The sequence below is a fragment of the Chroicocephalus ridibundus genome, chromosome 2 (assembly GCF_963924245.1).
Source record: "Chroicocephalus ridibundus chromosome 2, bChrRid1.1, whole genome shotgun sequence".
Classification (NCBI taxonomy): Eukaryota; Metazoa; Chordata; class Aves; order Charadriiformes; family Laridae; genus Chroicocephalus; species Chroicocephalus ridibundus.
The window spans coordinates 131873714-131888336 of NC_086285.1; the positions used below are offsets into that span (position 1 = coordinate 131873714).

A 14623-nucleotide genomic window follows, 5' to 3' on the forward strand; every position below is an offset into this window, starting at 1 on the left:
ACAGGGGAGACAGAGATAAGTCGAAGGCAACCACCTCAGCCACAGTCCCCAGTTAAACAGGATTACACAAAATCCCAAAACTGCTACACAGCAACGCACGTCCTTGAGAGATGGAACAACAAAAGCTCTGCCATCCTCCCAGCCATACTCTTACTGCTTACTTTGCAACAGCTCTGGGGCATGAAGTCACCTGTGCTATCTTAACAGCAACACGTTAATACAATTAAAACAAAAAAAACCCACATGTGGTTTTACGGTGTTTGGGGGTTTGTTTGTTTGTTTTAAAAGTTATTTGATTCAGAGTATTAAATGCATGCCAGGACAAAGGATGGGATAGGACAACATCTGGGAGCAAAGCCAGGACAGGAAAGTGCCTCTCTACAGAGGTCAGAACAGCGAGCTACAGCAATGGCTCTACCAACTACGGAGTCACAGCATTAGGTTGCTCTTTTCTATCATGGCAAAGATTTGCTGCTCAAGGCTTTTTGCAGTTGACTTCCCACTCCCTCTGGTCACGCTTAGCTCATCTGTTTTCATCCAGTGTGAGCTAAGGAGAGATGATTACTTCACTGTACACCTCCCCTTTGCTGTTCTTTAGGCACAGAAGGAAACCTTTGTAAAAACACTGTTAGCACTACCTCATTACATTTCGGGTCCTTCCACTCAAGTTTTCCTTGTCACAAAGCCTGCAAAAACACCAACAGCCAACAAGCTTTCCTTGCCCTGAAACTACTGGCTATCATCCTGACTGTGAGACTGTTTCCTTAGGCTTTCCTTAGTCGCCCACACCTATTGTTCTGTATTTGAGAGAGACCCTATTGTTCTGTGCCTCTACCTAGTTACTATAAATAAACCTTACTCATTTTTATAAACAACCACCAGATGGGTTTGCAAAAGGAGAAAAATCTTCAGGATCAGTTACTGAGTTACAGATTATCAAATCTCTGTATGACATCCACACTATTTTTTTCTTTTAGCCTGGAGCATGTTTGCTTATTTATTTTTCCCTTTATTATTCCCTATTATGTAAAAAGAATGTATTAGAACAGTACAGGAAGCATCGCGATTTGTGAGGCAAAACAAATGTAGTTTAAAAAATGAACTAAATTAACATTAATTCTCTACTAAAAACATGCAGCATCTATCTGTACCTGTAAATTTTTCACTCCTCTCACACTGAATATTCTGCAAGAACAGAATGGTTACGGTGAAAGAAAGTAACTACAACCAGGAAAACGATTTAAGAACACACAAGAGGCGGATGCACCTACGTATACACTTGCTAGGAAGCCGAGTTTTCAACACAGGGTAATTTTTTTCTCAGCCAACTCTGATCATCTTATCTTTGGAAGATTTATGACAGTACAGCCGTGATCTGTTCAACACAGGCTTACTTTGAGTAAAATACTTGTAACTCAGTTGCCTGGGAACTCTTGACTACTTGAGACAGTGGCCCTAACCCCTCTCTCTAGTGTATTAGCTACTGGAACCACATAATTCCATTTTCTTTGAGAAGAACTATAGGGTTATTTTTAATAACTTTTTTTTTTTTTAAAAGTCAACTTGAAGTCCCCACATTAACTTACAACAAAATAATGTGTTACTATGGACTGACTTTTGGAAAAGTGCAGGAGACTTAAGTCCTTAAACCACAAAACAAAATACACATCAAATAACTTTCACCAATAAATCATTTTTCAACAAGTGACACCCACAATAAATCATACACAATGCAGTAAAACACTTCTCCAAGCAACATTTTCTTTTTGAGTGATAAGGTTATCTCCTGCTTTTTACCATTTCCAAGTTAGCAACTTATGTTATATATGTACCACAGCTTTAAAAGACTTGTTTACCTAACTTAGTTTACCAACTTTGAATAGCTATGGAAATACACTGTAAGGGTATGAAAAATAGAAAAAAATATTGTGCTTCCTTGCAGCATGATTTCACAGTCAAGACAGTGTTTTAAATCAACATGTCATATCCTAGATTCTACACCAGATTTCAGTAATAATGGATCATGAATTAACACACACTATTTGCTTAAAACTAGTATTTTTTTCTACTTAAATCAATTTTAAGAAAAAATAATCCATATTCATAAGCATGTGGTCTTGAAAATGCCGTGAAACACACTGAAGGACTATGACTGTGGAGACTGCAGAAAGAACAAAACTATGCTCCAGTTTCTCCTATGGAGGGGAATATAAAGAATATAAATTATATAAGAATATAAAGCTATATTTAGTTTTATCACTGGAAAGATAGATGTTCAAAATGAATTGGAATCTAATATGGAATTAAACGGATGTGTATTTTGCAAAACAGAAGTATTTCATGTCCAACTCTGAAAATGTAATCCTTCTCTAAAAAAATAAAATTCCAAATGATAGGATAGCACTTTCAGGTTAAGTAACCATTCCCAGCCATTAACTTAAGATGAAAGCCTGAAAATACAAATATTCAGAAATAAAACCTCCTGCATTGTTATTTCAATTCTCAAATCATTCCATAATCCACAGCTCCTTTTCATCTCAGCAGGAGGAATTCAGCTTTCTACAATCTTTTTATAGGAAAGAACAACCACACTACTACATGATATCGTAGATAATTAAGTTACTAAGATAGCATTCGACACTACTGAAACGCAACAGGATATGGAATTGAAGAAGTTTTTTCTAAGAGTCTTCTCAATTTGGAATCTGTTTTCATACAAGTTTTGTTAACATTCTTTCAAACCTATCATAATTCTCCTTATTCCTCAGAACTAATTAGCTTTTACAGTCTTCCCATTCTGTAATCAACAATGAGTCGTCCTCTATTTTTAGTTAGTTTCAAAAGGTGACTTGTGCAAGCAGTGTTTGATTCAACTTTCCTTCTTCCATGGCCACCAGTCATACTGACAGCATGACTAGTTGTAAGAAGACACATACAGGAGTCGACCTATCAACAGTCTATTGCACATGGAAGACTCAGAAAGCAGTCACATTCAACTACAGCTATCAAGCACACACAAAGATTTTTCTTTGACAAACACAGATGAGGATAAACAGTTAATCTCATGGTCCCATCCCTATTCAGGGGCAAAAAGGCCAAACAGAAATGTAAACAGAACTTCAACTAAAACTATGCAGGTGTCAACAGGAAGTTTGCACACACAGACCACAATGCCACAGTAGCCCTAGCAGAGCAAGCCTGAAGGCAAAACGGTTCAATCAACAGAGACTGTTTCAAAAGTAATTTGAATAAACAATTTTTAATGGCAGCAGTAGCATAATGACTGACTGACTTTCTGCCCCAGCAATCCCCACCGTAACAACTGAACAAAAATTTGCATGGCGTCCCATCAAAATTATACCGAATAAAACTAAACTACAAGAGGAAGGAAGGAAGGAAGGAAGGAAGGAAGGAAAAGGGCAATTTCCCCATCTGGTTCATCACGGAGCCTCCAGATGAAGAACAAGGGGATTACAGAGATGAGAACATGCAAGCAGAAAAAGGGGCAGAAAAGTTAAATCGGCCACCCTGTTAGAATTAGCACCAGACACACCTCTAAGCTTAGATACCTAAAAAGAGACAAATCACACTCCTCAGTCTCAGCAAGATTAGTTCCTTGGCAGTCAGCAGGAAGCTATTTTCAGAATGCCTAAGCAGCACTGGTTGTTGGGAACCTGCTTAAAATGACTCCACTACCGGAAAGCCAACTAGTAACTAACTAGCAAACAGCACTGCGTGTGAACTCTTACCCAACACCAGCTCCCAGACCTTAGGCTGGGGGCAGCACGCTACGTGAGGGCTGTCCATTCAGCGTGGAGAACTGAGATAACCCTCCAGGGAGGAAAGTATCTGAGTGATCAAAGGTTCTCAGACTTTACCGTGGTGGTGGTGACGCAGCTGCCCCGCGGGAACACTGCTCATGTTCTGAACAACAGTCTGGGAGTGCCAACACAGAAAGCAGGAGACCCAGGTCCCCTGCCCTCTATCCCCCTGATGGAACTAAAATTTTTCAGAGAATGCACTAATCACCAGGACCACGGAAGAGCCTGAAAAGACACATGATCCATCCTTCAAATCATACGGGAGAAGCAGGGTCCACACTCAGCCCAGAACTGAAGTTACGAAGCTTAAGAGATTTGGCAGTTTCATTATTCCTGCACAAGAAGTCAAAAATTCTGGTCTTTGCTAAGATGATTTCTAATTTTGATGCTTTTTGTAGTGTCCAGTGTATTGGACAAACACGGAGTCAAATTCAAAACAGTACTCTCCACATTCCCAGGCATTATAACACGGCAATTAGCTAAGTCTAAACAGACAAAAGAAGGAGGCACTAAATGAACTTACACACTTAACGCATTTTACAATTGTTGAAAAATTTACTTTCTCAACTGTTTTCTCTGACAGAAGGAATTTCAGCTCGGATACCCCCTTTCAGGCAGGAGGTTAACTTGTTAACATCCTGACCAAGGGCTGAGAGGATCAGAATAAGAAAGCATTCGGAGAGAAAGTATTACAGTGAGAGGGAGATACAACTGTTGCATCCACTGAAAGTCTAAATCAACAAAAATTTCCCTTTGCAACATGAAAAATGTCTTAAATGTTTGGGCAAAACAACACAACAAATCTAGACAACGGCAGCATAAACCAACATTTGAACAACTATCTGCTGGAGAAGTGGAGTGTAAAGAAAAAGGAAGATTTGAGCTATGAAAAGGCGTAGAACAAAGTACCTTCTTTGCAGTAAAACAAATAAACACAACCTGCAAGAAATGTCAACACTTCATGACATGTATATACAAGAATAGGAGGTAACAAACACTTCATTCCTCATAACTAACTATAATTGTATTCTTCACTATTGCTCATCATCACAATCATTAAAAGACTAGTCTTACAGGAGTATGGTATGGTATTTCCACTAGGTGGCTAACTTCTCTTAGGTGGCATAATAATTTCCCCGTAATAAATACCCGTAACTAATGAGTGCAATCAGAAAAATGCTGAAGTTACCCAGAAACACTTATTTGTACAAACTCTTCATGACATGTTTACATAAGCTATGGAAAGAAACCCTAGACCTCCTTCAAGCAAAAGTCTATGACAGAGCAGCACAAAGCTACCATGGTAACGCCTGACTGTCAGGTCTAATTGCATTTCATAAAATAATTCCAAAATGTTTTTAAAAATCTGCTGCTTAATTACCACCTTCCCCACTGGGAGTGCAGGAATATTTGATAATAGTTTCTCACAATTAGAGAGCTCCACAGGTCTGCTGTGAATGAAATTTCACCCAGTGGTCTGTGCACAGGACTTCAGGTCACAACCATGAATTCACTCAAGATGCAATGGGAGACAGTAGGGGAAGGAGCATAAGGCAGGGAGCTTCCATCTCAAACAAACAGGATCAAGAAAATATTTTAAAATTACCAGTACATCTACAAATTAAACACTTCTGCTTTTGAACTCTGAGGCCATGAACCTCTTCCTGCTGTCACCACCATAAATACTGGAAGTATTAATCACATTACCTTTATTATTTGTAGCTGAACCCCTTCATCTGTTTGAGGGCCTTGAAAACAGCCACATATTGTCTCGATAATTCTATCAATTAATTTTTTGCCTGGAGCTGTACTGTCTGGAGCATTCCCTGTCAAGTGCCCATATGCTATAAGTTTCTGGAGAGGAGAAAAAAAAAAAACCACATTAAAAAGCTTAAAAAATAAGTCAGACTTTTGTTATAATAATTAAATTCACTTGATAGCTCTAACTTGCACAGAACAATTAAACCAGTACATTTTACCCCAAGTCTCATAGGACATGAAGGGTTTTTTTTAAATGTCCTCAAGATTTATTCAGTTTTCACTCAGCAACTGCAATACAAAGTTGTCAGCAAGCTTAACATTAAAGCTTTTGTTCATCACTTGATGTTTTACAACAAACAGGACTCTAAAAACTCACATCACACAATTCTTCATATGTAGTCAGCACACGAATGCTTTTAACACCAGACAAAACAGCTGCGAATGCTTTCTATTTAACCTGCTTGCTAGTTTTCCGATTTTAAGTGTTCTATTATCCCTCTCTCTCTCGGTCTTCAATACTTTGAAATAGAATTTATTACAAAATTAACAAAATCCTCTTTCAAACACTTCAGGCATGAGAGTATTCGTAAATCTCCATGGCCCACCTACTTAAAAAATACATGGAGTAGCAAGGCATCATAGTGCAACAGCATGTCAGGCATGCACGTGCCTGTGAATGTAAATGTATTAATTGAGTTCACTGTTCAGTAGAAGCAAATGGCTAAATTCCATGCTGTAGAATTTGTTTTGAAAACATTACAGGAGCCTACAAGTTTTGAGAGACTAGGCATCTCAAATTGAAAATGTTTTACTGCAATTATAAATAGCATAAAAAGAATTTGGTAATGCTACACCTGCTGTGTTAGTTCAACACATAGATATACACATGAAAATAGGTAGTTGTACACTAACATAATAAAACTGACCCAAATATGTAACTGTGGCAATACATATGCAGTAACAGCAAAACAATGACATTATTTCTTACATACAACTGTACTTCCCCTCCAAACCAACAGAATGTGATAGTTAAAGACAGAATTGACGGTTAAAGCTCATCTTCATACAGACCTGTAAACAATCTAGAGATGTACTGACAATCCTGGGGCACTTTGACTGGCACGCCAATTCAAACGGTAGGAAGTATTTGTCTGCTTCAATGAAGCTTGTCTTTGATTTCACAGGTGGAAGAGTGCTTGAACCAGGCTTTGCTTCTCCATGAGGGGGACTAAACAGAATGATTGTATTAGAGTGCTGTAAGGGATCACACAGCTAGTTATCACCACCACAATGTTCATGAATGAAATAAAACATCCAGAAAATTAACATTAAGAAAGAGTAACTTGTATGAAGTTAACACAACAGTAATATGGTGGTATAAATATTCTTAACAGCTTTTATACTTCATCTGTCTCCTTTATGGATGAGGCAAATTGACCCATTTGCACACTAAGTAGATATTCGGTGGCCCCTGCCGGTTTGAAGGCATGAAGACTTGTTTCCTCTGAAAATAGGAAAAGACAAAAATACAACTTGCTAAAAATTTTCATGACCCTGACATCTAAGAACAGCTCAACCCCTGTATTACGATACGAATTTGGTTCAGTACTTTAGAGAAAATACTTCAATTTTGGAGATTAAATCCTATCTGAACTTCAATCCTGGACCTACTCAGGGAAAAAACACACAAACAAAAAAAACCCAACACAAAAAAAACCCCCAAACTTTGCTCTATCTATCTGTGCTTCAGATGACACCACACAATTTAAGAGTTCCGTGGTTACCAATGTAACTCACTTGGGCAATGTATCCAAAATGACTAACTGTACAAAATTTGAGAAAATTATTAGCCGGTGAATTCTTACTGCTTAAAACACCTTTAGAAGAGGTACACTCATTAATACTTAGCTACACAGGACAATAAAGAATGGGTAATTTTTTAGTAATTTGTGTGCATCAATGCAGTTTGCCTATGACTCAAAGCAAGATGTTCGGATTTTTCATTTCAGAGAATACCTCATGACCTTTATATAAAGCATTCTTTACATAAAAGGTAAACTACACTGATTTACACAGTGGTATAAAGGGCATAAAAAAAAAAAAGAGTATGATTTTGTATTCTGTAGTGAAATAATACAAATTTATTGCAGTAATTAAAATAAATCTTTACAGAACAACTTATTTCAAATCCAGGCCCTATGCATTTGTTGCAAATTAAATCAGATGCTTCAAGGAATGCAGATGGGAGAAAATACAGGTTTTTCATGTTGCTTAAAAAGAAGAATTAATTGCTAAGAGTCTACTATAAATCCAAAGAATGAATGCAGTGCCAAGGATCATGGAGAGAGCCTTAAGCTGACCAATATGATAAATTATCAAGTTCAGCTTTTCAAGGAGCAAGGTGGATTGTCCTTGAGAAGATGTTTTGTACCACATTCAAACAGCCTTCCTTGTTTAGGCTGCTTTAAAAGGGCACCTAAATTCTAAGTCTTAGTGGTGGTTAATTAGTGTTAAGACTCTACTTTCTACTAAATAATTTTTCTTTTGAAGGTTTAAGGATTTATCCTTATAATTTATTTTATTTTTTTCTGAAGAAGAGCAAAGGTTTGTTTTTCTGTTGGATGCATAACTTTATTGCCCAATATTGTTTTGCTGGAAACAGAGCTCTTTTGGACAAACCCCAAATCAGATAAGTTGCAGAGGAGTACATGATTCTTCTATGTTCTTAAACCTCTCTGAAATTTCTATAAAAGCTTTCTCTGAGGAATGGAAGGGCGGTATCTCTTGACTCATGTCTTATGACAAGACTGTTCTTCATCTAGTGATTATGTCTATTGAAACCATTAAAATTAGGTTAAAAGAGTGCTCTGGAAATAAAACCAGAATTTTTCAGAAACAAGCAGGCCACGTTAAAATTACAAAAATGAAGAACCCATGCCACAGAGGCAACTGCAGAAGCATGAAGCTTCTCTTAATTGAAAGCTATTGAAAAATGCCCAAAACAATAAATACGGAAGATGATGCTCCACTTGTTTCTGGAAAGATAACTCAATAAGCTCATCACCTTGGTGATGATGAAAGGGAAGAGGATAGCAGGGAGAGGGGAAAGAGAAACCCAAAAGGTCTTTTCTTCTTAATGTCAGCAAAGAAATTAATTCAGCTGGTTTTTGTTTTCCAGCAGACTGTGAAATCAGAAACTGTCCCTAACAAAACTTCCTTCTACCAAGGGATCTATCAATCACAAAAATTATGAATTATGCTGTTATTTATGCATCAGCCATAGAAACAGACGTATGTATCAAACAATGAATTCTTAAAATTATTTTGGCAGCATTTGCTGTGTAACGGTTACATAAATCAGCCTGTCCTTTTCTATTCCATTCCCCTCTGCCCCACCGGCAAACACCAGTTCCGTTGAGCAACCAAACAATGAAACAAAAGAAGTAGTTTTCCATGCAAAATTTCTGGGAGGTGGAAGTGATCTATTTTTCGATGCATTCCAGCTTAACCGTGAGATCAGTTTCCTTGAACAGGGACTAGAAAAATTTAAAGAATAATTATTATTGGAAGTCCCTTTTCAGCATATTAAAATCTCAATTACAGAAGTTAGAAGCTGAAAATAACTGGATAAACTAAGAGGTTTCTCTATTCTAAGGCCTAGAAAAAACAGTATTTTCTACTACGTCTAAAAAATTTGACTCTACAGTAAGAATAGGGCAAATCCATTCACAGTTTCCAAGTCCAGCAATGCCTTCACACCAGCAAAAGGCTACTGTCAAAATAAAGACAGCAGTGAAGAAAACAAAATCTATTTAGAGAATGCACATAGGCAGGTAAGACATACACATTATACCCCCCAAAATATCAGAATATTAACAGGACAGAATTTAAGCATATGAAGTTCAGCAATGTCTGAGCCATGCTTGTACAAATCATTCTAATTCAGCACACTCGTTAGTTTTAGCATGGTATTTAACTACAGGATCAGGTATTCCTTTCCCTTATTCAGTGCCCAGAACAAATATCCCTCACTGAATATCTAATGTTAAGCATTTTTTCCTTATGGTGCTTCACAATGTGGACTTCTGCTTTATTTACACTGCTCTAAGTAAAACCTGTTATAAAACCACACTATTACTTTCTGTCTGAGACTGTCTTGTGGTGCTTGGTACAGCATTTTCTGAACACTACACAAATATGAAATGTATTTTTACAACCTTACTATGAGATGATGATACTGACTTTATTTTGCTGGTGGAAACTGAAGCAGAGTAACTCAGTCAGACGCATTTACTAATTTTTTATGTGCCCAATTTGATAAACTGTGAGACTAAATTTTTCAGCACAGTTGACATTATATTGTCCTTTACATCTTCTGAAACAAAGCCATCTTCTGGCTTCCTTTCCAGCTAGAAGCGCGTACCTTTTCCAAACCTAAACCTGTAGATTTCAGCTCAAATACCCAGGAGATGAAGCAGAAGTCATTAGCATCCAATTTTGACAGCTGTGGTTTAAATGATTTGCCTAAATCATTCTGTAACAGAAATTCAGTTACAGGGCAGAACGCAGGTCCCCAAGCAGCACTCAGCTGTTTAAGCCATAAGAACACTTTCATCATCAGTTTCACCCACCGATCCGATTCTTTCACCAAGTGGGATAAACAGTCTTTACCACACAGCCCTGACTCATGGTTAGCAACGTACACTAAATGAGGAAGAAGATCCCGTGGAACATGTAATTATATACTAATAATGGATTCCAGTTTACCAATACCTAAAAATTTACTTGTTGATAGCAAAAGAGTGCTGAATGTCAGTTTTGGCTTCTACCTTCACTTGTAGAGCACTTGCCTCCAGATATCTACACCTATTCCCTAACAAGGTACTTTCCAGACACTATCTTTTCAAATTACACTAGTTTTCTCTACCCATTCCCACTCTCTCACCCCAACCTCCTCCCCTTGGTTCAAGTCTTTCATTTGCGTCACAGGCAAATAAATCCCTGAACCCACTTCAACAGTCTTTTAAGCTCGGGTCCCTCCACCAATACCTTCTTTCTGTGCCATCCACAAAGACCTTTTTTAATCTTGAGCCCCATTCCTACCCTCCCCAGCCAAACTGCCTTCTCCCGCTAAGCTATCTTCTGCCTCTACTCCCAAGCCCCATGCCTTGCACCATAACAGCTAGTCATAGAAGGCAGCACTTTTAGCACGTTTCCAGATACCACCAACCTTGCGAAATACATTGAAAATACTTTTCAGAGAGAGCCCATACTCCCAATGCAGAATAAGTATAATACACATTTTAAGAAGTTAAAAGCACACTATCACTCAATACAATGAACTATCACATACCTTTGCTTTTCTGTTTCAGCCTTTATTTCCTCTGTAAAATGAAACAAAGGCATAGTTATGGAAATGGTATCATAACCGCAGATATAAAATTAAATAACTGAAAACAACTGGAAAGCAAAACTATTTAGGCAAACATTTGAAACCAGCATTAGCTTAAAACAGAAAATACATGTTTATAAGCAGTTTCATAAGACCTTCTACTCTTTACCTGTACTGGCTGCAAACTGTATCAAAATTACTTTACAAATCTATATTCAAAACTTAATACTTAAATTTATATCCAATCATGCCAGGTAAACACCACATCCCTAGAATGTTTCTGCCAAGACATTAGCAAGCTCTTTTCACAGCTCATGTATATAGAAAAAATGAGGAAAACACAAATAGTATTAAAACTCTTAATCAATAAAGGATATACTGCTTGTTAAACGTGGATTATACAGAAAAATAAGGAAACCACTATGCTGATTCTTACATGAAACCTTGGTGACTAATAATTATCTTTTGTTTTAAACAGTACTAGACACCACAGTAATGACTAGAGAGGAAGGAAAAAACCAGTCTGTAGCACCTCTATTTCATACTATTTCAAAATATATTAAAACAGAAGGACTAATAGTTTGATGCTGTGGCAAGATATTCTAAGTAATTTTTCACAATACATTTTAAAAGTAATTTTAAATTACTGAAACTAATTTTAGGGAACACCTTCAATTCCAAGAGTACTTTGGTCTGTATTGTCTAGTTATTTAGCACACTTAAATTCCATAAAGACTAAGATTTCCAATGTTGCAGAAATACATTCTTGAAATAAAATGTACAGGATAAGTATGAAAATATATATATATGTTTTAAGACATCACCTTGGGAAATAAATTCCAAGATCAAGTCCTGCTCAAACATGCAAAACCACGATCAATTAAAAACAACAATTACTTTGATTTTTGTGTATAAACTTTAAACTAGTGGCACAAATTGATTCTGACAAAAAAAAGAGTATTTCTAACTAAGCTCCCATGCAGCAAAAGCACACTTTGTCTGTGTCCTATCCCTCATTTCCCATTTCACAGTCATATTGACTCAATTACATAACACAGCTTACCAAGTTTGATATTTTATCACAAATCACCAGTATCAAATGTTTACTAGTAGACATCAAGAAAAGTGAACATTAGGAGTGCACGTCAACCTAAAATCAAGTCTTATTTCTGATATGACTGATGCTCCTGTTTACCCCCAGTAAAACCCAGAGGTTGGTGGTTCATCCAAGAACCAGACAGTCCAGAAGTGGTTCAAATCAGTGTTACCCAGGACTAGACAAAACATGAAAGTAATTCCATATTCCAGATGTTCAATATTCCTCAATAAGTAACAATAACAACAAGAATAAGTCTTACAGTTCCTTCCTATCAAATTATGACCCTTGATTCATTTACTCGCTTTGCTTGAAAACTGACTGTTTTCAAGTCCTGAAGTCCTGACTGAAAGGGAGAAGAAACTCTTCTTCCCTTCCAGCATCTTCATACCTTTTACTATTTAACCTCCCACCTTAGCATCCACACCCAGCAACTCTCCTCCCTGAGATGCTCTAAAGTCTGTCCAACAAACACCACCAACAACCAACAGAGACAACTGAAGAACATCTTCTGAGTTCAAAGTTTCCAACTAAAGCGACAAAACCGAGCAGATTCTTGCCCAATACCCAACTATTTTGAACACAGAATAAAACACAGTAGACTACAGAAACTAAGGGAATCCTAATGCTCTGCTCACATAGTAATCCCATTAATAAGGGCAATGAAATATTAACAAATTTTTCCCATAAAATGACACAAGGTGCTAGAGTAGTGGGATTAAAAAGGGGGGGGGGCAGACATCCAACACGGAAGCAGAAATCATGTCTTACTGAACTCAAATTTGTTTCAGTGACTACAACTCCTTTAAATCCTTCTTTTTCATACATTAAGTTGTTTAAAATGATTAACACACATGTAGAAACCACTTATAGTTATAAAATTTGAACTTAAATCTTGCTAATGAACATTTCTGTTTTATATTTAAATTATAATTCAAGATTACAACTCATTTTATGATATTTAATATGAAGAAGGATGTTCTTTCAATTCAAGATACAATAATCAACATAAACTTGTTAAAACGCAGATTTCAATTTACAATTTCATCAGATTTTAATAACCTGAAAAAACCACAATAGTTTATTTAACAGTTTTACTTAAGATCACTTAGGTACAGGAGTCAACTACTCTATAGACAACACCAAGATTTGTGCATTTACAAGTTATTCTACACTTTGACTGGGGGGGGGGGGGGAAACAACAACCCAACAAACAAACCTAGAAAAAGAATTATTTCAGACTATTGCTATAAATAAAGCAACATGAATGTGAAGCTCCACTTCATGTCCAATTCTGGTTGCCCTTCTCAGCCTGCACCATGCCACTGGAACACTAACCCCCTGAGGCTAACTACTCCCCCCCTAGAGAAAGTGCAAATTATAGTGGAACTTGTTCATTGTTTAGAATAGAAACAGTTGTGAGTACTGAGTAAGTGTGAAAATTGCTTAAGGAAGTACAAGCAAGCAGTTCTCAGCTCCCCACCCCTCTCCCTCTCTCCATGAACAACAGTATTTTTCCAGTAAAAGACAGCACATGCCCCAAACACATATACTCTACCAGCGCTCCTTAAAGTGGATGTGACAGCAGGTGAGTGTTCAGACACCCCGGTCAAATTTACAGGTTCCAAACCAGTGGTTAAACTATATGCGTAAGGAAATTTCTTGAGCTGAAAGCACTAAATGAACAAAGACAGTCCCTGGCAAACAGACAAACGTAAAATAACATTCAGGAAAAGAAACATCAGAAAGAGTGGTTCCGCTTTGCACTCACTCGTTTTATTCCTGAACTAAAATAACATAACAAATCCAGCTAGCTGTCATCTTGATGCTACATCAGATTATCTCTGAATTTATTCTCTCCTTTGTAAACTGTAACAGTACTCGCAAAGATTACCAAAATAATAAAACAACATCCAGAGTTGCTTAGAACCCTCATTGCACTGCTGTAATTCTAAGAAATTACCACTATTCTTTCCTAAAATACAACAAGAGATTGTCTTCAGAATAGGTCACAACAATTCACATCAGAAAAAGGAAATTTTTGTAAGTGAATGAAGGATACTACAGTTACGAGGGAAGAGCTTATGCAAGTGTCAATCTAATTAAATGTTACTACCCATTTCAAGCAGCACTGCATCAGACTATTAATGTGAACCTACCGATTTTATAACCTTTGTTAAATAAAAAGAAAGGTTCTTACAGCAGCCAATATAAATTATTTAAAGACTAAAATATTTTAAATGACAGATAAGCACACGATATGATACCGTTACTATGAATGAGGTAGACAGCAGACTTAAGCTTTACTTTTAGCTTTGAGAACAGAGAAAACCTGATTTCCTTCACTGTCTAATCGCTCCCGCTGCTCTCCACTCCAAAACACAACTTAATCACAGGGGAATTTCATGGTCATGTAACAACCACATCCAGTAGGAAGGATACAAAACGCAAGCAGCATTATCAGCAGAAAAACAGATTATAATAAAGGTAACTAACAATTCTCATGATAGATAAATAATCTGTTAAAGACAGATGAACCAAAACACTACCTGA

The 14623-nt window shown here is 37.0% G+C and overlaps 1 protein-coding gene across 2 annotated transcripts in view; it reads right to left on the minus strand.

Annotated features, from left to right (window-relative positions):
• ARFGEF1 (ADP ribosylation factor guanine nucleotide exchange factor 1) overlaps positions 1 to 14623 on the minus strand; it is a 94352-nt gene that overhangs the window by 51654 nt on the left and 28075 nt on the right. For both annotated transcript variants that reach the window (XM_063326998.1, XM_063327000.1), the window contains exons 2-4: positions 10936 to 10966; positions 6654 to 6810; positions 5529 to 5675 (exon numbers count right to left, since the gene is read on the minus strand). In XM_063326998.1, the coding sequence (XP_063183068.1) occupies positions 5529 to 5675; positions 6654 to 6810; positions 10936 to 10966 (335 nt within the window). The remainder of the gene's footprint in view (positions 1 to 5528; positions 5676 to 6653; positions 6811 to 10935; positions 10967 to 14623) is intronic.